Genomic DNA, 23,977 nt, shown 5'->3' on the forward strand with positions numbered 1-23,977 from the left:
AGGACTAAATCATCAGCCATAGTTTGACAAATTCATGAGAAAAGATCAAGACACTGAAAGCAGCTGTACTGCTACTAGAGATTTCCGTATACTCATAGTTACAGTTAGTTATAGGTACAGATTGCTTCAGTTAAAAATAATGAAGGATATTTTCAGAGAAACACAAATGCTAGAAAGTAGTCTGAGAGAAAATAAGGCAGGTCAAAAATTTCAAAGTTTGTGAAAGTATTTGCTGGCTATAAAATAGAAAAATATAAATACCCCCCCCCCACCCCGACTCCTATCTAGGAAAATCCAAGCCCCCCCAGGATCCACTTAGAAAAAGTACAAATCATTCTTAGTTTTTTCATTGACAGACTCCCAACATAACAGGCAAACATGACATTGTTTTTGGAAAAAAAAAAATCTAAAATCTAGTCATTAACACCACAGTGTATTAGGGCAGGGGTTCCCAAACTTTTCAGCCTGTAACCCCCAAAATAACGGCATCAGAGATCAGGGACCCCCACCTTCACTTGAGGGGAAAAAGTGCATTATGTTGCACAAAGCATCATGTATAAAACTTGCATTTTAGGTCATTTTTATGACTTTTACTTACATTAAAGCACAAATATCACTTGATAAGTATGATGTACTTAAACTGAACTCTTTTTAAACAATATTCTTTTACAATAATATATGAAAATGTATGATTATAAATCATATTAAATTTCCCCTTGTTTTTGGAAAGCATCCTGCAACCCCCCTTCACTGTCTCGTGACCCACCTGAGGGTCCCAATCCCCACATGGGAACCACTGTATTAGGGAAAAAACATGATAAAAAAGAAGATCTGTTCATTTTCAAGAAAAAATCTTCAAAATCTTCACGTTTTAAAGGTATTTAATAAACAAGAAAAAAAGAAAGTATTTTACTTTGTGAGTTTTAAATGTGTGTGAAACAAAAAAAAAGAATTTTTGAGATCATAAAGTAGAAAAAACACGTCTGTTTTTTTTGTTTGTTTGTTTTTTTACTTTAAAATGTTGTAAATTTGTTATTATTCAAACTTGAACTTTTTTTAACTAATAATTTTTTAGTTTTTTCATGTAAATGTGTGACTTTAAAAACTCTGAAATTGAGTTTGTTTTTTTTTTAAAAATGTGACTTTATAGTCCTCAAAATAACCCCCCTCCCCTTGACCCCAGGTTGGGAACTATCAAGTTAGGGTTAGGGACAGGTGGTTTATAGGAAAAAAAATCTGTAAAAAAATCTGTAAAGCTTTAAGTTGTACCAGTTTGTCCACAGGAGGTGCCAAAACTGGCTCATGGTAAAAGTTCCTCCACGGAGCTTTAAAGCAGATTTACTGACTGTAAAAAATTAACTTTAATTTCTCCATCCATTCTGTTGCTGAAGGTCATACTGAGCATTAGTTAAAGAGATAAAAACTTCTGCACTATGGTGTGACTGTTGCACAAATTCTTCACTTTGTCTCTCAGTCTCCCATCATGACGCTGCATAACAACTGCTTTGTTCTAACCACAGTAAAAAGAAACATGCAGGAAGTGAATACCTCTGAAGCTCCCTCATGAACTCGGCTCACGTGTTTCACAGTCATCAGATGTTTTCAGTTCTTTGTATACAGTAACAAAAACCACAGAAGAACAGACAAGTCTGTGCATCCAGCCAACAGTTTTACTGAGTTCATTCACAACATCTTATCCACCTCTGAGTCATGTTAGAGTGGTCATGACATACAGCAATCTTGTGTAGAAGTAGCTGATTGGAATTCAGTGTTTATACATGGCTCAAAACACAAGGGACAAAGGCACTTATCAGATCAAAGAAAACAGGAATAAAGTACAAGTACAGACATATTTGTTAAGGTGTTTTATATCTTCTGTAAGGCATCAGAGGACTCTCCTGTTAAGTTGCACTCTATTCAATCTCCACGATTACGTTAAAAAGTGAACATATTTCACATACTTAACCATTAAAGCACATATTGCTTTAATTGTAACAGGTTTACATTGCGTAGAGCCTAAAGGAAAACAGATTGTGGTGCACTTGTGGTGAAAGGATCGAGAAATCGGCTTAAACATTGTTTCACTAGTGATGATTTTACCCCGTGTCTGTCTTTACAGTCAACCCTCACGTGGTATTTAAAAGTATTGCAATATGGTAATCTCAAGCAACATTTACAGTATTTTTTCAAGTGTCCAGGAGTTTTTAAGAAGGTGCCATTGCCAATCAATGGCTTTGGGACATTCAACAGCACAGGGATCACAGATGTTCCTCCGGAGGGAAAAGAAACAGTCCAGAGTCACTTTTTTCTCTGTGTCAAATGAGTCACATCCCTGAAATATGACTCACTGTTTCAGTTCACGACCTCAAACACCAAGCTCCTCTCCCTCCATGAAACAAGGTCACTCTTTGGAATGATGCTGATTAAAAACAGTACACATATCTATCTAAAATACACCATAAAATATCAAATCATTTAAGAATAAAGAAAGTGCTCAGTGTATGGTTTCTCTCTCAGAGAGATCAGTGGCTGAGGCGGACAGTTCGTCTCCCAGCATGTAGAGGAAGAAAAGAAGGAAGGTGGCATTGAGCATCTTGGTGGTCAAGGCATCAGGGTCCTCAAAGTTCCTCCAGTATTGCTCATCTCATTTACCAGCAGTCTCAGTGGGATTATATTCGGTTTCACCTGCAGACACCTGAGAGATCCGGCGTGTGCTGAACAGGCGGCGTGGGAATTGTCCTGTGCGGACCTGAGAACGGAAGGAAAAACATGTTAATCTTCACTGGAGGGCTAAAACACAGACGTTAGACTGAAGTCGCTCCATTATCATGTGAAAAACCTGGTTTGCAACAAGTACTTAGCATATGACTACCTCCCCCGCTCCCCCCGTCTTACCCCTCCTCCTCACACATACTGACATGCACCAGCTCTACGCTCCCGCATATCATAAACACTTGATCTCCTGCTTCTCACCTCCTCCGGCTTCCCTGCCCCCACCACAATTAACTTTCCATCCTCCAGTCCCACCAGGATGTGGCTGAACTCTTTGGTGATGGACACACTCCTAACAGGAACCTTTAAGGCCAGAGGTGGTACCGGAGCATCCAGACTGTCACGAGAGAAAGATAAACCAGAAGAACCACTTTGACCTACAGTCCTCAATTATGCTAAATCTTTGGGTCATTTTGCATTATCTTTCTTTTTCTCTACCTGTATAAATCCCGTATGTGGAGGTTGCCCTCCACGGTCCCCAGGATGATGTATTCAGAGACCAGGTGGAGCGCAGTCACCTGCTCCTCCATGCTGGAGGAGGACAGCAGACAGCCGTTCACTGAGTAAACATGAATGGAGTATTTGCCCTGCAGAAAGAAGCAGAATCAGAACGTTTGCAGTAAACATGCTGAGAACGTGTTTTGTTTCTGCCTCTCTGTTAATGCTCTGCTCTGTACGTACCTGTCTGTTAGAGTGTTCCTCCAGTGACGTCTGCACCACAATGTGGCCCTCCATTCCCACCTGCAGCTCAGAAATCTGTGCAGGCATGAAGCTTTCACCAGGTGGCCGCAGCGTTCGCAGGAACTGTCCTCGTCTGACAGTGTGCACGATCACGGTCCCGTCCTGAAACAAAAATAACAGCAAGAAAGAGTCAGGAAAGATGCAACTGCACCTAAAGTTTTAAGCCTCTGTAAAGTAAAACATCTATTTTTTTTTGGTTTTTGCTTCAAAATACAAAGCAGGGCTTTTAAACCAAAGCCATGTGTTCTCCTAAGTAGCTATTTTATTGTTGTTTTTGAAAGTTTTTATACTTTTACGCAGCTGGAACAGATCAATGTGAAGGTCCTCAAGCTACATCTAGTCTTTACATATTTTATGTGCTATGGCTCTTATCTAATTTTAATACCATTTAGGAAGACTTCAACAAAAAATAGTTCAAATAAAAGTCATCCAAGACTGAGGTTTGCCTTTGGTTATTTCTGTTACACTAATCTTCCCAGCCAAGAACAACCGCTGGCTATGCGAAGCAAACATCTGTCTCTTTATTGTATAAAGTCTGTATGTTCTGTGGTTATTTCCTCTAGCAGGTAGGGATCACAATCTTCCTGCTAATGAACCACATCACAGTTTGCTTGGAGACCGTCCAGGCAGAATTTTAAAAGATTTTGTGTTTATTTTGTTCAAACAGCATTTTTAACACCAGTACAAAGCGTCATTACTCCAGTAGTATAAAAGAAAATTAAAGCCTTGTGATGAAAAGATACTATAAAGCCTTTTATTCTGGCTTCTTCTTTTTAATACCAAATAAATTTGGCCTTTGGATTGTTCTCAAATTAGGAAGCTTGATTTATAAACTATTCCGGTTACTGGTTTTAAAAACTAACTCTATTTCTGCCCTTTATTATTACATTGTTACTTACATGCTGCTCACAGCTTGCTTACTTTTATTGCAAATATTAAAATTAGCTGGGGTTTAAGCATTTCTTTGAATCTCTTTATTGCTTGGTTACTGGTTTGGATACTTAAGTATATCTTTTTTTCATGCTATTCTTTCTCATAAAGAAATCTTTTTATACTATTGGCTGATTATTGTGAAGCTGATGGGGAAAATAAGCATCGACTTTCCCAGAATGCTATCGTATCATGTAAGTTATAAAAAGGAGATTCCTGGACGGGCTCTTGGTGAATAGGTATATTTACTAGTAGCATTGTTTGTTTTTATTAGTTACTGCAATTATATTTTAAACTATACATAGCATATTTATCTCACATGAAATTGTGTTTACTTTGTGTCACTTTTGAGGCTGTAGTGTGTCTATCCCTTTTTATTAAATTAACAACTTAAATATCCATCACAGTTATTACATATTGACATATTTTGCTTATTGTGTGGTTTCTTATTGTTCATGTTCTGTAGGACTGATCAGTACAGAAAGATGCAGTACAATTAGAAAATGTTAATTTTTCATGTTAGTCTTACTGAACTCGCTCTAAACCAAATCATCCAAAGTTGGATCAGCACATGTAGATAATGTGGTTGGAGATCAATTTATCCTTGAATTTTTCCATCGTAATTATATAAAAACTGGGCTAGACTATGCATGCTTCACTGTCTCTGTGTAAGGAAAAATGAACAACATAAGAAAGGGGGCTAGCCAAAGTTGAGCTGTCATCTGTATTCAGTTATCATAATAAGCTAGAGGGATGACATTCATTTCATTTGTACCAAAAGTATACCAAAAGCTATAGCATGGTCAACAAGATGAATGTCCACAGTGACACGCTGATGGCGTAGGCTCCTGCAAGGAATTGATTCTCCTACTTCGTATGTATACTGGGCCAAGGATGGTAGTCCAGCTAAATTGCCTGATTGAGCAATTACTGTGGCTGTAGTAAACATAGTGACAGACCTTAGACCCTGAGACAGCCATGTCCAGTTCAGTGCTGATGGCCACACAGGTGACTTCCTGGTCGTGTCCACAGAGAACCTGCACTGGCCGAGGAGACAGGCCACTGGAGAAGCCACCCTGAGGGATAAAGGAAAGGAGGATCAATTGAAAGCAAGAAAATTAAATGTGCAACTTGAAGAGTTTTTATGTTGAAACGTCTATATAAATTTAAAAATGAACTACTCCTGTTTTATATAATCATTTTAGTTGAGTACTTGCGTTACCTCAATGTTTCCAACAGTTTCCACAGCTAGAGAAATTCTTTCTTTCTTAAGAGCTGTTAAAAACGGCCTTCTTGGTTAACTGTTAACCAGAGATCCCAGAAGGCTTTGCTAGAGGCTCACAGCACATACCAGGAAGGCCACTTTAAACAGCTTTTCTCCCTCATCATGTGAAAATTTTCCATGAAACAAAAACAGTGGTTTACTGTTCAGTATATACATCTTACATAGTGCAGTTTTTTAATTGAATAGAGTCCTCAATTCAAAATAAGAAGCTGGAAAGGATGATGAGCAGAACTGAGCAGAGCGTCTCTACTGGTCATCGATATTGTTTTTGATTGAGCGCCCCTTTGTAGCAAAATATATTTACTGAGAGTGTTAAGTCCGTAAAAAATCCTGCATTTATCTGCAAGTCCGTGAACAGATGTAGCAGAAGAAAGAGATCTGTCATGATGTTTACCTGCTGTAGAACCTGCCACACGATACAGGATGTGTCCCTTGAACCAGAGATGAGGTAGATGCCACAGAGATCCAGAGCCAAGCAGGTAACAACATCTTTATGGAAAAAAAAACACAAATAAATGTATAACCCTGAAAGAAAACATACACTTTTTTTTCTTTTTAATTCGTTTAAAACAAAAAGCTCACCGATGTGTCTGCAGATCCTTCCCACCAGTTTACCCTTCCCCAGCTGGGTGACCCGCAGACTGCAGTCCCAGTGTCCTCCGCTGAACAATAGGCGGCCATCGTTGGACACCACCAGCACCTGAGCGCTGATTTCCATACCCTGAGCAAAAGGCCCTCTCAAGAAACGCTGTGTCCTGTTACAGAGATTAAATCAGGGTTAGAAACAAGATGTGAGGAAGAGCTGTGACCCTAATGTGGAGGAGATTTATAATCTGCACATTAAACTGTCATGACAACTGCAAATTACAGCCACCATGAAACCAGGCATTTAAAAGGTTCTTATTATGATTTATTTTCTATTTATGTGATCCACATTCAAGGTCAGTTAAATATGAGGCCCATTAAAAGAGAATATAGTTAACTAAACAAACTGAAGATTCACAGAAGGATGTTCAGACAGATGTTACGTTCTTAGCCAAGTCATCTGGGCCTTTCTAAACTCTTTATTCTGTTTGCCATCCTCTTTTGTCATGAATTATTAAAACTGATAGGTACTTTTACAGTGAGTCTACACATTAGCTACACCACAATGATCTTCACCATTGTACCTGTACGTTCATGTGACTGCGTAGCTCTGGATTGGTCGCCCTAACTCATAGTGTGATTTAAGTGATGATTATAATACTAGTTTCTGTTCTCTGCTTGTTTGTTTACAGGAAACCACTGCGACTAAAACCAGGTGAATTATACTGGCGTTAAAGCTGATACATACTTAGAAGTTGTTTATTTTGCAATTATTGCAAAGCAGAAAAGAAACAAGACCATGGAGGGGACTGGCTATACAATGCCTGAATCAGATGAGATGAAGACAGGACTTTTATGTGCTTGTTTGGCTTCTGAGAGAGATCGGTGAGAAATTACACTTCTGATATTTTCAGATGTTGGCAGGGGATCTGACAAATTACTCTGCCATCTAGAGCCATTTATCTCACACTAGAGTACACACAATAAAACTCTTGAAATTACACAGAGACTGGCAATCTCTCAAAACGGTATAAAATTTCCACAAATAGAAAAGGAACATAAATAAGAAATTACAACTGCCAATGGGATCAAGTCAGCTTAAGCCTAAGTCACGTCAAAAAACACAGTCATGGCAATTTTTGTTCGCCATGAAACAGAAAGTTTTTATTTCCCAGACTCTTAAGACACTGGTTGTTAGAGAGGCAAAGAGGCATTGCTAGTTTTTTGTAGGGTTTGGAATTTAATCAGGAAGGTGAAGCCATTGTTTGTTGTAGCCAGTTTTTAACTGCCAATAGGTTCAAGTCAGCGTAAGCTCAAGTCACCTCAAAAACATACTCATGGCATTTTGTTGTTCGCCATGAAACAGGAAGTCTTTTTGACCACAGTCTTGAAACACTGGTGGAGCTATGAGTCTTAGCTCAGATTTTTTAATAAGATAAGGAGAAGACTGATATCAATTTGGGAAAAATTCTGCAAAATTCAAGGGGTTCTTCTTGGTTTAAGCCCTCAGAGGGGGGTTCCTCTGATCCAAATACAAGTAATTTTTCAGTTCACAAGGAGCTGACAAAAACAAACCTCTTTTTCACATGTGAAAAAAACCTCACAGGACAATATGGTGCTGGCTCATCAAAGTTTGATGTCTCTCCTGTTCCTGAGATTAAAACCCAATCATGGCTCTACAGCTCTTTAAGACTTTAAAAACACTACTACCTGTTTCATGGCGAACATAAAATAACCATGACCTTTTTTTTATTTGATTTGAGCTTAAACTGACTTTAACTCATTGGCAGTTGTTAAAAGGCTACAACAAACAACAATAATCACAACCATTTAGATTTTGTGTGAGAAATACTTACATTTTCTAAAAGCCAGAGATTTTTACCTTCCCATAAAATGTTCTAAATCCCAACCAATGTAGAGGTTATTACATTTGTGGTAAATTTATTGCATTTGTGGGATTATTACGTTTTAAGGTTGTGGTTTATTACATAAGTGGGAAGTTATTACCTCTGCAGGTAAAACAATGCCTCACAAGATCAAAACATATTTGCATGTTGTCTGAAGGCACTCACTTGGGATTACTTATTGTGGGGTCCTTGGTGAAGGTGAAGTAGTTAGCAATGTTTTTGTCATACGGCAGCCAGCTGTGTGTCCCGATCAACCCATTTGAACTCACAGTCACCTTTAAAGTAAAACGTTCCACAATAAAATGACATGCAAACCTCAGTTAATTGACATGATATATCTGGCCCTAGTGGAGTACCATACCAGTATGTCTGAACCCTGGATGATAAAGGAGCGGTTCTGGTTCTTTGGTACCACAGCCTGAACCAGAGGAAGGCCATCACTTACAACCTGAGACAAATACAAGCATACAGATGTTAAAACATACTAAGCAAAACAGATCAAGACATAACAGGATCATGACAGGAAAGTATTATTAACCCACCTCCACAAATGGTCGAAGTTTTGTGAGCTGCTCAAAGATGTTTGGAGGCATCGTGTCCAGGCGGGCCAGCCGCCTTGATGCATTCTCAGCTGACATACGCGGAGGATGTGGCTCCTGAAAAGAGACAGGGGTTTAATAAACATGAATTAAAAATAACATTAATGGTACAGATAAGATGGACTTTTTTGTAAACTCTGAACCAAGTAGGTCAAATATGTAAGGCAGGAAGGGCACTGTAAAACTCTGTAATGTTGTCATATCTTAGTAAACCTCATAAATTCCTGTTTTATTTTGTCTTCACTCCACCCATGACATTCTTTCCATGAGACATGTTACACACTTTATCTCTGCCGAGACATATGATTATAAAATCTTGTGAATCCAAACAAGACTTTATGTGTCAATGCATGTTTTAAACAGACTGCTTTCCAGCAACCAAAAACAGAAAGACAGAAATATTTGAGGTTAAATTTAGGAGTTGTACCTTGAGGAGCTGACATGGGGTCTGTCCAAAGTTGCTGATGATTCCCTCCAGGGCTTTACGCTCTGTCTCATTAACAATTGCATCCAGGTCCACTGCACCTGCAGAGGAGGGGAATGAAAAGCAAGAGTGAGTCTAATTAAAGCACACTGTTAACAATAAAAGAGCACCTAAGCTGCAGAAGAAAAGCTCACAAAAACGAAAGTTGTAGCTTTTATCATGTAAAACAGTATTCATTTTTGCTTTACCCTCATAGGTGCAGTAGTAGAAGACGTTGAGTGCATCCACTGCCTCCTCTCCTCTCTGCTTGTAACCAAAGATCAGGTCAATCCACTCGTGAAGGTGACTCGACACATGCTCGCATTCCTGGAAACAAAGATGTAGATTGTGATCTTCTTATAAAGTCATTTTAGAACTAAAAACCAAGATTGATTGGCTGTTTGTGGAGACTCACCAGAGCTTTCCTGTGTTTCCTGATGAAGTCTTCTCTTGATGTAGCCCAGGGAGGCAGCAGAACATCTGTCACAGGCTCCTGAGACATCTGCAAACGTCCTAGGTCAAAGCCTACAACAGTGGGAGCAATAATCTTACTTAATCTGAGCATATATGCACATCAATATATCTTTAACTTTATATTTGAATTATTTCTCCCTACCATTCATGTTCTGCAGGAACTCAGGGAGGTAGAAGAACTCAGGGATGAGCTCTTTGACGTCAGCAGGGCTCTCCATGCGAGCCTGCCAGGCTGCTGCTACAGAGTGAAACTGTCTGTCTGCACAGTCGAACCTAAACAACCAAACATGCACCAGTATAAGACCAAGAAAGATCAGGAATTTGATCAAATATTCAGCAGCAGTCAGTGCTCGTACCTGCCACTCTGCAGCTGGATATGAAGAGTTGTGAAGGGCTCCATGCGGATCATGTAGTGCATGACTCCTGCTGCATTAGAGTAGTGTGTGCCATAATGGAATTTATCAATGGTGCCTGTTGGGTCCTCAAAGCTTTCATACCTAACAGGAAAAAAATGTTTATTGTTAGAGTGATAGATTTTATTGATTTATCAGGTATTTTTTGCAGAATTATGAGAATTGGTGTTTCAATCAGACCTGTTTCCACAGGTGTATAAAATCAAGCACTTAGCCATGCAGTCGCCATTTGTAAACATTTGTGATTGCTTGTGAAGTTTCATCCCTGCTGGATATTCAACTGTAAGTGATATTATTAGAAAGTGGAAGCATTTAGGAACAACAGCAGCTCAGTTGAAAAGTGGAAGATCACATAAAATCACAGAGTGGGGTCAACAACTGCTAAGGCGTAAGTTGTATACAAGTCAGCAGCACTCTACTGATTCCATAGCTGAAGAGTTATGAACTTCAACTGGCATCAACGTAAGCACAAAACTGGTACAGCAGGGGGCTTCATGGAACAGGTTTTCATGGCCTGTAAGCCTCACATCACCAAATAATGCCAAGCAGGGGAACGAGTGGTGTAAAGCACACCAACACTGGACTGTGGAGCAGTGGAAACATGTTCTGTGAGGTGACGAATCAAGCTTCTCTGTTTGGCTGTCAGATGGGTGCATCTGGGTTTGGCAGATCCTGGTAGAACTTTACCTGCCTGAATGCATTGTGCCATCTGTGAAGTTTGGAGGTGAAGGGGTTATGGTGTGCGGCTGTTTATCAGGGTGTGAGCTAGGGCCCTTATCTCCAGTAAAGGGCAATCTTAATGCTTTAGCATACTAAGACATTTTGGATAATGCTATGCTTCCAACTTTGTGGCAACGGTTTGGGGGAAGGCCCTTTTCTATTCTAACATGACGATATCCCAGTGCACAAAGCAAGGGTTATAAAGACATGGTAAGATCAGTTTTGAAGAACTTGACTGGCCCACACAGAGCCCTGACCTCAACCCCATCAGGCACCTTTGGGATGAACTGGAAAGGAAATTGAGAGCTGAGCCATCTTGTCCAACATTAATATCTGATCTTATAAATGCTCTAGAGAATGAATGGGTAAACATTCCCACAAAAACACTTCAAAATCTTGTGGAAAGCCTTCCAAGAAGAGTGGAGACTGTTATAGCTGCAAAAGGGGCCCACCTCCATTTTAAAATACATGTATTTGAATACAATGCCTTTACAGCCCCTGTTGGTGTGATGGTCAGGCCGCCAAATACTTCTGTTTATAGTGTGAGGTAGGGCTTTTGTTAGTGTTACAGCATTAATTAAGAAATGCTTAAATTCCTATCTTAAAAGAGCTAGGTATTCAGTTTATTACCAACACAATGCTAACTACTAACAGAAGCTAATTGCTAATCACATTTGGTTTGTTTATAATATTGCAAGATGTCCCTTCACACAGTTTACTCTTTAACATTAAAACATATAACTTCACTTCTTTCTAATTTATCATACAACAAAGAGAGTAAATCAAGACAAATTAGGTTAAGTAACTTATTTGATAACTGCAGTTAATGTTAGACAGCAGCAAGCAACAGCATTTCTTAAGCTAATCAAACTGTTAGCTAAAAAGTAGCTAGAAGCTATTTTCACTGTTTAGTCCTATTCACACTTGCCCACAACTCCTAAAATGTTCCTGTATTTTTCTGGTTGAACACTATATTTTCACAAACAGCTGAACCGACTTTACAAAGATTTTGTAGTACTTTCTCCGCTTGCCTGACAAGCTAACTAGAGGAAAACGTCCTGCTTTTTTGGGCACGTGAAAACAAGCAAGTCAGTAAATTTTCTGGACATGAAACCTTTAAATTTTCAAGTTAAGGTTTGAAAGGGGCTTTTGCTTTAACCTTTAGCCAATGTTTGACAACAGCATGCATTAGCATTTATCCACTTACTACCAGCAACTAATACAGTTAGCAAGGAAATGGCTATACACTAATGTAACTGTCTGTTAATTCTATAGTGTTGCGGAACATAATAAAATGCTTCAGTTGCTAGTTTAATATGGTTATTTAGTAACAAGCTTAATGCTAACATAAGCTGTCTTAACTTGGTTGATGAGCTCCATTTTTTCTTTTAATATTTTCTAAATATGGCAGGTTGTACCTATGGATCTTCACTTTCTATTGTTTATATTCAGTAGCTCATTATTCTGTAAATAAGAGAATGGTTATAGTGAATTAACCTGAAATAATACAGTGACATTTTATGACAGTATATTAGCTTCACATCCTTGCTGCTATGTGTTGAGTTGGCATTTAATCTCAAACCGTTTTCACTCAAAAAGCAACAAAAATTAAACTGTAATAAAAAAACATCCTTACTTTTCTCTAACATTTTGTGCATGTCGATCGTTGACCACTCCTATCGGCTTGGACAAGTCTCTAAAAACTTTGGGGTCTTCCAAATTCAGAACAGGAGAAATATAGTCGCACAAAACCCAGGGGAACTAAAGAGAACATGGAAACAAAACTTTAACAGTCAATAGCATGAAAGGATGATAATTTAGAAAAAAACAACAGAATCAGTGGAGACGGAGAGCACTTACCACAGGGTACTGTGACAGGTCATTATAGGTGCGTCCAGCAATGGTGTTCAGCTGCATTAAATACTCAAAATTGGAGATTTCTCTGCAGACCCATTTCTGTTGAACACATTGTTATCAGATGTTTCAAGCTAATTAACACACAATACAAATCATACAAAGTAAGCAAGGTAGAGAGAGCTGAATTAAATACCTGTGTCAGTCCAGATGCCTTCAGCAGCTCTTGTGGGGAGCGAGAGCCAAAGTAGAAGAGGTTTGGAGGCCTCAGCCCCAGGATTCTTGAATACACTTTGTTTCGTACCTAAAAGAGCATACATTAAGAGTGTGAGATTTCATAACAATTAAGAAATTTCCACAGAAGACAAAAAGAGTTCAGTTTTACCTTCTTTTTGAAGTTGATGAAGTAATGCGCCTGGTCTATGAAGAAAAGCTCCAGTGCAGACCGTCGCAGGTTGTAGCGCCTCAGATGGACTTCTCGGAGTTGGGACAGAGGCCTCTTGAAATCAAACCCGATTCCTAAAGAAAGAGATAGAGTTCATATCTAATACGATCCACTGAAGAGCAGTTTAAAGATGTGATAGGAAATATCACATATTCTTTTACCTTCCTCTGTCTCCTCTTTCTCACTGCTGCCATCGTAGAAGTAAAGATGATGTGTGGTAACCTCAAGCCGACCTGAGACTACCGCCACAATGGTGATGAGTTCACAGTCTTCAGAGAGAACCAGTTTTTCTTTTTGGCTTTCATCTTCTCCCTCCGCCCTGACAGTATAGGAAAAGTTAAATCTCTAGATAAAGTGAACTTTAAGCAGATTGCTATAAACAGAAATTGAAAGAACATAACGTTTCAGGAATTCCTATTCTTAACTCTTGGCATGTAAACACTGGTATGCCTTGCTTATGTGATGCAACAGTTTCCTTTTGTGTTTTTTCTGTTTATTTGTGCACAAAAACTGTAGGGTTTAAAGACTCACTTATCATCCAAAAAGACAACATCCTCTTCTCCAAGCTGATCATCCTCCATGTCACTTACTTTTGCTTCCTTTGCAACAGCGAGTGGAAGTGGCTCAGAGCTACGAGGGCTGTCAGCTCCTGAAGATCACACCAGCAACAAAATCTTTAATGCACAGCCACTTCATAAAGCTCATATAAGCAAAATAGTAAAGTTGATATGGCTATACCCATGTTGTCTCTCTGCGCACTGGCCTCACTGTGAGGATCATAGTTGTAGTTGGGCACTAGTTTGAGACGCATCTTTGAATAAGTCTCTGCATTAGACAGTTTCAATTTCACCTCTGGTTGCAGTCTGTGGAAAAGATGGGAAACAAAAAAAATGTACAAATGAAGCAAGAGATGAAAAAAAGTCCATTCCAAAAAAATTTTTCCCTTTTGTTGCAACTTTGGAAATGACCTTTGACTTTTAAATGTAACTGACCCTTTGTTGGCTGTCTGACTGGTCGGCTGACCCCCCAACAAAAGTCCCTGAAATCAGTGCTATGCTACCAAAGGTTAGAAACTGTTGCCTTCCCCTTATCCTCTTTAAGGTCATTAAGAAAAATATCAATTAAACAGAGATGAAAGATTACCAAATCAAGTTTTTTCAGTTGTTTTAAACAGGATGGAAAAAAAAATATTCTTATTCTAAGTCTACAGCAGCTGTACCTGTTGGCCCATGCTCCTCTCTCACTGGTCAGAAGCCTTCGGAGAGCTTTCCAGTGCTGCAACACCACCCCCTGCTGGCTGGTGATCTGCTTCTGCACACTGTAGTACCTGTTGTTCTCACTTCTCACTCGCTTCAGGTAAGGGTCCACGATCACCTCCTGCATCCACACAAACAGACTTGACTATCAGATCTTTCAAAAATAGTACTGACAATGCAATTTAGAAACATTGTTCAGTGTCAGTTTGTCAGATGAAGCCTGAAAGTTTAAGAACCTGAAATTTGGTCTTGCTGTCTGATCTGTCTTTGTCTCGTTTAAAAGCCGTACTCATCAGGTCATCGAAGCAGGAGTTCCAGAAATTGGACATGATATCATGGCTCCTCCCAAAAGTGTCCAACTCATACAGCTCCATGGTGGGCTGAACCTAGGGGCAGATTTTCAGAAGGAGGATGGTAAACATGTGCACAAATTATAACTTTCCCATTGGTCTCTTCAAACACTACATTCATATAAAGGGGCAACTAGGGCTGGACCATAATTCATAGCTTAGTATTTTGTAACTGAATGACGATAGGATGTACACAGTCATGTGCATAAGTTTTAGGCAAGGTGCTAAGGAGTCATCATGGGGCTCGATGCGTCACAACAAAGGGCTGGAGGATGACAAGCTCAACATATGCTGACACCCATGTGTCTCACTCTGCAGCCAAGGTCAAGATCAACAGCATCTCTTTTATCTGGGCCTTGTAACCCCTGCTAATATGCCCAGAGACCACCAGTGGTTTTTGGGTCTTTGGGACATCCACAGCACAACCAGGGGCTTGTGGCAACCCTACTACCCGCATGGCTGGTAGATCCCTGCCATGCTTATATGCCACATCCACCACTTACTCAGCCTAAAGTTGTTGACTTCATAGATTATTTCCAGTTTATTTTAATAGATGATTTTCCCATGTAAGTAAAATGCAAGGATGTCCAGAGCACGACGGGGGTTGTGTCAATCCTCCTTCCCACTTGATGGTGCCCTCGGGCAGCTTACTCACCACTTCTACATCTTGATTTTTGCCCCAAACATATCTTAATGTTCTGCACAGAACTGTTTATGTTGATACTTTTTGCTGTAAAGAAACAACAATTTGTTGTTATAATACTAGAATAAAAAAGTTCAATATTATTCCAGTAAAAAAATGTAACAATATTGAAACCTTTTCAATACCAAGGCAACAATTACAGAAGTTCTACAAAACTTAAATATTTTTTTTAATTTTTACTCAGCAAAACTGCAGACAAACTTGTTCACGCTGTCTGTTTTTCTGTGGTCTGACACTGTCATTCTAATGCTAATTCATGTTTTTTTAATGTGATGTAATTGTGATGTGAGGTCTGATAAGCTTGTGATGCAAGACTGATCAAAAGGCATCATCTTATCTTATTCAATCTTATTTGATCTTATTCTCTCTCATCTTATCGTATCTTATCTCAATTGTATGAAAAAAACTGTGACACCATGTCAAAACTTTCTGTATACAAAACATTTTTTAAATTATAAAATGTCCACTATTTTGACCACCAGTGGAGTCAAAGAATAGAAACTTCATGTTCAAATATAAATATATTGGCAACATGTGGGAGAGTAGGTAGAACTGGTCCAAATAATTTACATTGACTCCAGGAAAGTCTGTAATAGTGTCTATGTGATATGCAATAGAAATTGTGATGTCTGTCTGCTTTTCAAAAAAAAGAAAAAAAAGAAAAACAAAGCATTGAAAAAACTAGAAAACACTCAGAGAGCACAGACCTCCACCATTAGCTCTATCTCCAAATAGTACAGAATCCTTAAAAAAATTCCTGGATCCAGAAGGTGATCCGGATCACTCCCAAAATCTAATCAGAGTTTCCTTATGCCATTTCTGACATTTGCTGAAAATTTCATCAAAATCTGTTTACAACTTTTTGAGTTATGTCACTGACAAACAAACCAACCAACCAACCAACAAACAAACAAACCCACCCAATCGCATAATCTCCTTGGTAGAGGTAAAAAAGTGAAAAACAGGTGCCAGACCTTGTCTGTTAAGTCTGTTTAGATGTTCATTCTGAGCAGTGAAGTGGCAGTTAGCAATACACAGAAAACGGTTTGAGTTTTCAGTCACCTGCATGCACTTGCAGTTATGATAGCGTATGTGTAAGCATTTTATAGTGGTATATAAGCCACTGTCAACTGTTTAGATGATAAAATAGGCATTGAAAGTGCAGCTTATACACCCGATTTTATGATATCTTAAGAATTTGTTATATTACCTAGCCCTAGAAACATCATCTTATAATTCCTAAAGAAAGTATTGTATATTATATGTAAGATCTACAAAATGCACACACTACCCTATTCACTGCACAACCTCCTTTATTTCTTTCTATTTCAACCTATTTAGTATTCAAACTCATCAGCTTTTATTTTCCCTCCACTTATCTCCTTACCATTACTTAACTATTGTGCCATACAAAAGAATATAAACATAGATTTACCCTAAACAGTCCTTTGAAGTGAATACACACCCTTCACTGCATTCACTCTGAAACTAAGCTGTCATTGCAGCTTAATTTATTCTATCCTGGCCAATGCATCACAGGATTTGTGTACAGAAGTGATCTAAACAAAACAAATTTATGGGCGTGCAGTGTCACACAGCAATGGTAAATCCAGCTCTCAGAGAGCACTTAGCATGTCTGGTGTCTGCTCACAAAATAGATCAGCTTCAAGTTTGAGAATAAACTGATGTCTACATAAAATTCAGTGTATATCTAGAAAAAGGGGGTTGAAAGGTGTGTTTTTCTACTCTGAGCGCTTGTAATAGCATTTCTTAAAAATCTGGATTATATTTCTCAGCCACCCACAAGGATGAAACAGGACAGAGCTGGAGGAAAGGCTGCAAAAGGTGCATATACAAAAGAAGAGGATGGTTTATTTTATATGTTTAGTCTAACCAAACACAGGAAAAGAGGGACTATAACCTCCCTAAACTCAAGATAAATTTCCTTTGTTTTTAAAGGTTCAATCTCAGCCAAAACACTGACCTGCTGTTGGAAAAACTCCTGCCACTCCAGCGTGAGACAGTAAGCCTTCAGGTCCTCAGCGAAGGTGGCGCTGCCATTGGTGATTGGCAGGTTTGGTAGTAAGTTTTGAAGAGCCACAGGGTCTGCATGCTGGTCCAGCAGCGTCCGCACAATGGGGACCAGCTGGGAGAAAGTCTCTGCATTTCCACAATTGTTGCTGTCCATTGCACCTCCTGGCCACAAGGGGGAGCCAAGCTGCCCGAGCAGGAAGCATACCTCCTCCCAGCTGAGACAAAGCACTGTTTGTAGCAGACTGTGGAGCTTCAAATAGGCCATTTCACGCACCTGAAAAATGAACATGCAAATCAGTGACTAACCTTCTGACTAATAGCCTATTCATACTGGTTATAATGAGGTATGACAGATAAGTATGTAAGGAAGTTTCTTCTGTTTTACCAGGATCAACACCAGACCTGGTTTTTGGAAATTCTGTGACCTGAATCTTAATGTTTCAAAACCTTAATCCAGCCCTTAAATCATTTAGTAAGTATTAGAGTTATGGAGAAAAAGCGTTTAAATCTTTTTTTTAGTTACCTCAGATTGTCTGTTAATGGGGCCGCTTAAAAGAGAGTCAGCTCATTAGTCTTCTGCTATCAAAGCTGTGGGTAAATCTTGGGAATTAACCTTAAAGATTTGTTTTGAGGCTTTTTATGCTTTTATTGTCAGTAGAATGGTAGGTGAGCAAGAGAGAAAGAGTGGTGCATAGCATGCTGGTAAGGAGCCAACAACTGGGTGTTTAGCACCTGCATTTGAGGACAACAGCCTCTTTACTGTGGGGCAGACATAACCACAAAGCTAGCTGTTCTCTAGATCTTTGGATTTTATTACTCAAACTGGAAGGAATAAGTGAGTTTTTCAGAGAACCCCTTTACTCCAAATAATTTAACCTGGAGTGTATGATGATTAGCTGACCATAAATGAACACAAAAAACTTCACATTGGATCACATTCAGCTGGCATGTCTTGAGATTTGGATAATCACTGTAGTCCACTACTCTGTCTTGTGTGTAAGACACAAAGACGCACTGCTGGAGGCTGTAAAATAGAGACAAGACCTCATCCAGCATTCTAAAATGTAAGAATTACACAAGATATTTCAGGTTTTCTTAAATCTGTTCTTAAGTCTCATTAAAATTCAGAAGTCTGCATTTTATCTGCGCCATAAACCAGCACATCACTGTCTATCCCCAACAGCAAATATTTAATTGACTTTACTTTTCTGACCTGGACACTGACAGCACAATAGGGGCAACAAGTTTCTTGGCTGTTACATACCTCCCTGGGCAAGCTGAACTGTCAATATACAGGGGCATGTTATTTAAATAACGATTGTTTTCAGCTGCCACATTCATCAATGACTTGTCAGTCGCACACTGTGATAGGCCAGATACCCATGTTTCATTAATTACATGTGGACCTTGTTCAAACCCAAATTTGGGCTGATTTCTACTCAAGTTTGATAAATGAGGGCTAATATAATAAAAAGAGATGCCTTAATTGAGTATTAAGGTCACTGCAGTTGTGACACTCCAAAGACACAAGCCTCGCCAACGATTGCTACGGTGTAAGAATGTAGTGTGTCTGGGCGGGATTAGATTTTTAAAAAGGAGGAGGAAAACTTCTGTTTAAAAAAGAAAACAGCCTACATGTGGTTAATTAGAAGAATAAGCTAAGAAATAAAAAAAAAAAAACTTCATTTGTTTAGGTTTTGGCACCCCCTTTAGAAAAGTTCATACAACTTACCCTTTTGCTGATTTTGTCCTGTAAATGTGCAAGTAGTATTTAGAATAATAATCCTGATTTTTCTTTGCATTGGGAAAAGTAGCAAAGGCTGTTTAGGCAGTGTGTTGTCAAATACTTCATCCGACTCCAGCTGTGGTTTAAGGCATTTATAATAACAATTTAGAAAGAGTCATCTTGTTGCTGATGCTCTTGTTTACTTTAAAAGGCCAACAGCTGTCAGTATTAACTTCAGTTAGTTTATGTTGTAATAGCTCATTTTACGAGGCATTTCCCTTTTTCAATTCAATGTGTTAAAGTATTTTTTTAATATAGTGGATGGTTTGATTCATAGAATAGAATCATGTGTCACAACCCGTTTATATAATCTGTATGAAAAATCTATCAGTAAAGTTACCATAAAAACTCCATCTGAAATAAGGACTACAAGAAAAAGCGTAAACTAAAACAAACAGACACAGTAATAAGTACTTTATAAATTAGATAGTGCTATTAGCAAATGCTAACAATGAATTCCACCACTGGAATTAATGTTAATCAATGTGAGTCAGTAAGCTATTCTGTCAGGGTGCAATTAACATTAATTTATTTCAAATCTGACATTTAAGACACAAACAGCTTAAGGGGGAGTTCTACCAGCAGAGACAGACACAGCAATATGTGATGAAAAGCCTTATGGTCAGCTTGTTTATGACCCACTCAATTCATCCCTCTAATCCCAGAGCAGCAGCGGCATTAGAATCAGTCATAACTCAGAGAGGAGCTGCCCTTTCACACTGAACACTCCCTCAGAGGAATGACTGCAATGTCTATGAGAAGAAAGCCATAGAAGGATTGGTATTTCTAAACTGGCTTTATCTGAGGGCGCTTATCGAGTTAAATACTGTAACTCCTGTACAGTTTATATTTTGGAAAGTTTAGTTCCACAGGTGTTTGGGTTGTGAAGACACTTAGACATATTTGACATTTTTGGTTGACTAAGTGACAAGACAAGTTATACAAGACCAGTTTCTGACCGGTGAGTGCTGCTGATGGATGTATGCAGTGATGATACGCAGGCCGATCTGTGCCATCTCCTTCAGTTCGGTGTTCCCGGGGCTGCCAGGGGTGCTATGCCAAGCCTGCAACTTGTCCAGCAGGTTCACCACCCCCTCGAAGATCTGAAACGCAACAGCAACTGTTAACAAAAGGCTCGAGAGAAAAGGCTCAACCTGTTTCCACACCTTGTAGCATCAACAACAATCTACATCCATTCAGTACATTAAATACTGCTAAGCATGCATTTGAAAAGGTGATTCAGATACAGTTGTGACTCTCCACCCTGCAGTCAGAAAGGACAGGAATTTTCCCCCCAATGCTAAACACCAACTGACATCAACCACACCCAGCAGCACACTCAGCTGTGGCTAAGGTCATTTCTTAAATGTAAAGTCTAATGTACTAACCTAAACTGTCTCAGACAGTCAGCTAGTTACTATAGATCTAAATTGCAACTTAATCGCCCAAACTTTAATGACCGTTTTCATATACTGTAATGAAAAAAATGAGTTGAGTCTCATGATATTAATAATTGGTAGATAACAAGATAACAACCTTCAACATCATGTTCTAAGTCTAAATGTGGACTGTTGCTCTGAGCATTGAGCTTTTTAAAAAATATTTATCTAAATCCCACTGATGTCCAAAAATATACAGCATTGTACTGGTAAGTAGTGTCCTTCTGCAGTCAGTACTCAAGTCACAATTGAACATGTTCACTGCTTGGTTCCACAAACAATTCTGGTCATAACAGTTAATATGAGGGTTTTTCTAAATACGATTTGGTTTCAAGAAGGATACAATCTAAAACTGTATGATTATAGGGCATGGCTGACTCAAAGCAAGCCAGCTCATAGTAGTTATTTTGTCAGATGCTTAACACCTGTCTTACTTCCACCTCTTTGTCCTAGGTTGATCTAGACTAGGGGTCATCAAGTACATTTGCACAAGGGCCAGAATTAGTCTCGACCGAAACTCTGGGGGCCGGATTTTCAAATACACAAAAATTAAACAAATATTATTGTAGTATTATTTGTATTTTCTTTCAAAATGCAGGACATTTTTAGGCATTACCAGTGAGATTTATTATCAATTATGCATAATGCAACAGGACACAAGGAGACAGGCCTGACAACAGAATTGGCTGGGCCCCTGAAATTCCCAGAGAATGGGCCCTCCCCAGTTGTGATTCAGTACTAGTATTAGCTCATTTGCGACACTTTTAGCCCCTTTTGAACCATTTTTCCTGAATGTTTTATCCCCTTTGTGCTCCTCTTTTATCCATTTTTGCCACTTTTAACCCATTTTCACTACTTTTTTGGCACATTTTTTTGTCATTTGTAACACATTTTTGATACTTTTTGCCCTTTTTTTCATTTTTTACCAATTTTTGCCAAATTTTAACTCCTTTCACCATTTTTTCTGCCAAATTGTGTCCCTTTGTGCCACTCCACAACCCATTTTGCCACCTATCACCCATTTTTGCTACTCCCTAACCCCTTTTCACCACTTTAGGTGGTCATTTTTGCAGTACTTCTGCCAGCCTTAACCTTTTTTTAAGATCTACTAATTATGACAATAAATATCTGTAAAAACAGATCAAATGTTAAGTCATTCTAAAACTATTTCAATATTAATTGTTTGTGGGATGGATTTATAGCTGCAGACATTTAAAGCCAAAGGATACTCTTAAAATCCCAACATCTTATTTTCCTCCTTCTCTGAGTTTAATGACAACTAGCAACTAATAATTTTAATTTAAATGTATTAATTCCTAACAAAAAACAGAGGTACACCAGTGACCAATGCTTGGCTAATCAAACTAAGCCAGCTGGCTGCCATTTATAGCTTTGTGGGGGTTACAGTGGGGGTTTACAGACATAAGACTTAACATTTTTTACATTTTGACAGACATAATGTTATCATTCTAATTATTACACCCCAAGAAAATTCTAACATTTTTAAACATGCAAGCCAGCTTCTCCCAAACCAAAACTTTGTGCTAAACCAAGCTAATCTGTTGCAAGCAGTAGCTTTATTTTTAACAGGAAATTGAAATGATTCCTATCATTAAGCCAAAAGCAAAATTCAAATGCTTTCCAAAATGTTAAACTACTGTTTGTCTTTCAGTCATTATGAGTTCAAATATGATATGTAGCACATAAGTAGATTTTTAGGCAGACAGCTTACATTTGTAATGGTTAAAATGTTCATTGCTACAGCAGAACATACACTATTTGCACAAAAGTATTTTTCCACCTGACCATTCCACCAACATGGACTGTGATGACATTGTATTCAAATACATGTATTTTAGTATGGAGTTGGTCCCCCTTTTTGCTGCTATCACAGCCCCCACACTTCTTGGAAGGCTGTCCACAAGATTTTGGAGTGTTTTTGTGGGAATTTCCATTCATTGAGTAGAGCATTATGAGGTCAGGTACTGATGTTGGACAAGATGGCCAGGCTCGCGATCTCTGTTCCTAATTCATCCTTAAGATGCTTCATGGGGTTGAGGTCAGGTCTCTGTGTGGGCCAGTAAAGTTCTTCCACAATGAACTCATCAAACCTTCTTTATAATCCCTTGTACACTGGGGCACAGTCATGTTGGAAGAGAAAGGGGCCTTCCCCAAATTGTTGCCAGAAAGTTGGAAGCATAGCATTGTCCAAAATGTCTTGGCATGCTCAAGCATTAAGATCTCACTGGAGATAAGGGGCCTAGTCCAAATTCTTAAAAACAGCCTCATACCATTATCCCTCCTCCACCAATCTTCACAGTTGGCACAATGCAGTCAAGCAGTCAACATTCTCTTGGCATCTGCCAAACCCAGACTCGTCCAGTTGACTGCCAAACAGGGACGCTGGCTTTATCACTCCACAGAACACAGTTCCACTGCTCCACAGTGTGCTGTGCTTTACACCACTCCATCTGACACTTGGAATTATATTTGCTGATGTGAGGCTTGCTTGCTGCTGCTTGGCCATGGAAACCCATTCCATGAAGCTCCCGCTGCACAGTTTTTGTGCTTACATTAAAGCCAGTGGAAGTTGGGAACTCTTCAGGTATGGAATCAGCAGAGAGTTGCCGACTTTTATGTACCATTAGCAATTGTTGGCCCCACTTTGTGATTTTATATGATCTTCCGCTTTTTTGGCTGAGTCGCTGTAGTTCCTTAACTCTTCTAATAATAGCACTTTCAGTTGACTGTCGAATATCCAGCAGTGATGAAATTTCAAAAACCATCTTCTTGCAGAGGTGTCATCCATCACAGTACCAAGCTTGAGTCACTGGGCTATTCAGAACAGCACATTTTGTATGACAAATGTTTTTAAATGTAAACTGCATGGCTAGGTGCTAGATTTAATACACCTGTGACAACAGGTCTGACTGAAACACCTGAGTTCAATAATTGACAGGTGAGGCAAAATACTTTTGTCCATATAGCGTATACAGTAAAAGTGATGAGCTAGTATCTTAAAGCCCCGGTCAGAGTCTACTTGAGGATTCTGGGATGGTGGCAGGGTTGAAATAATAGTGTAGCACTGATGCAGGCAGAGCAGAGAGAAGAGATCTTGCAGCTTAAATAGACTGTCAAATGGGAAGATGTTTGTCACATTATTATTATTGTGATCAATGTTAGGTGTAAAATCAACGGAGCTCGAGTTGTCTGCCTGAACT

At 39.0% G+C, this 23,977-nt stretch overlaps 1 protein-coding gene across 2 annotated transcripts in view; it reads right to left on the reverse strand.

The window, feature by feature from the left end:
* Window positions 1–1,664: 1,664 nt before the first annotated feature.
* The window catches only part of nbeal2 (neurobeachin-like 2), a 61,412-nt gene continuing 39,099 nt past the window's right edge, over window positions 1,665–23,977 (reverse strand). For both annotated transcript variants that reach the window (XM_041793160.1, XM_041793159.1), the window contains exons 30-55: window positions 20,277–20,420; window positions 17,482–17,805; window positions 14,681–14,830; window positions 14,408–14,565; window positions 13,927–14,051; window positions 13,720–13,837; window positions 13,350–13,507; window positions 13,129–13,262; window positions 12,940–13,047; window positions 12,750–12,845; window positions 12,526–12,650; window positions 10,113–10,253; window positions 9,899–10,029; window positions 9,698–9,807; window positions 9,492–9,609; window positions 9,247–9,344; window positions 8,763–8,876; window positions 8,582–8,668; window positions 8,386–8,495; window positions 6,311–6,483; window positions 6,123–6,217; window positions 5,403–5,519; window positions 3,454–3,615; window positions 3,211–3,359; window positions 2,974–3,109; window positions 1,665–2,749 (exon numbers count right to left, since the gene is read on the reverse strand). In XM_041793160.1, the coding sequence (XP_041649094.1) occupies window positions 2,645–2,749; window positions 2,974–3,109; window positions 3,211–3,359; window positions 3,454–3,615; window positions 5,403–5,519; window positions 6,123–6,217; window positions 6,311–6,483; window positions 8,386–8,495; window positions 8,582–8,668; window positions 8,763–8,876; window positions 9,247–9,344; window positions 9,492–9,609; window positions 9,698–9,807; window positions 9,899–10,029; window positions 10,113–10,253; window positions 12,526–12,650; window positions 12,750–12,845; window positions 12,940–13,047; window positions 13,129–13,262; window positions 13,350–13,507; window positions 13,720–13,837; window positions 13,927–14,051; window positions 14,408–14,565; window positions 14,681–14,830; window positions 17,482–17,805; window positions 20,277–20,420 (3,486 nt within the window). In that variant the 3' untranslated portion in view covers window positions 1,665–2,644. The remainder of the gene's footprint in view (window positions 2,750–2,973; window positions 3,110–3,210; window positions 3,360–3,453; window positions 3,616–5,402; window positions 5,520–6,122; window positions 6,218–6,310; window positions 6,484–8,385; window positions 8,496–8,581; window positions 8,669–8,762; window positions 8,877–9,246; window positions 9,345–9,491; window positions 9,610–9,697; window positions 9,808–9,898; window positions 10,030–10,112; window positions 10,254–12,525; window positions 12,651–12,749; window positions 12,846–12,939; window positions 13,048–13,128; window positions 13,263–13,349; window positions 13,508–13,719; window positions 13,838–13,926; window positions 14,052–14,407; window positions 14,566–14,680; window positions 14,831–17,481; window positions 17,806–20,276; window positions 20,421–23,977) is intronic.

The sequence above is a fragment of the Cheilinus undulatus genome, linkage group 8 (genome assembly GCF_018320785.1).
Source record: "Cheilinus undulatus linkage group 8, ASM1832078v1, whole genome shotgun sequence".
Taxonomy (NCBI): domain Eukaryota; kingdom Metazoa; phylum Chordata; class Actinopteri; order Labriformes; family Labridae; genus Cheilinus; species Cheilinus undulatus.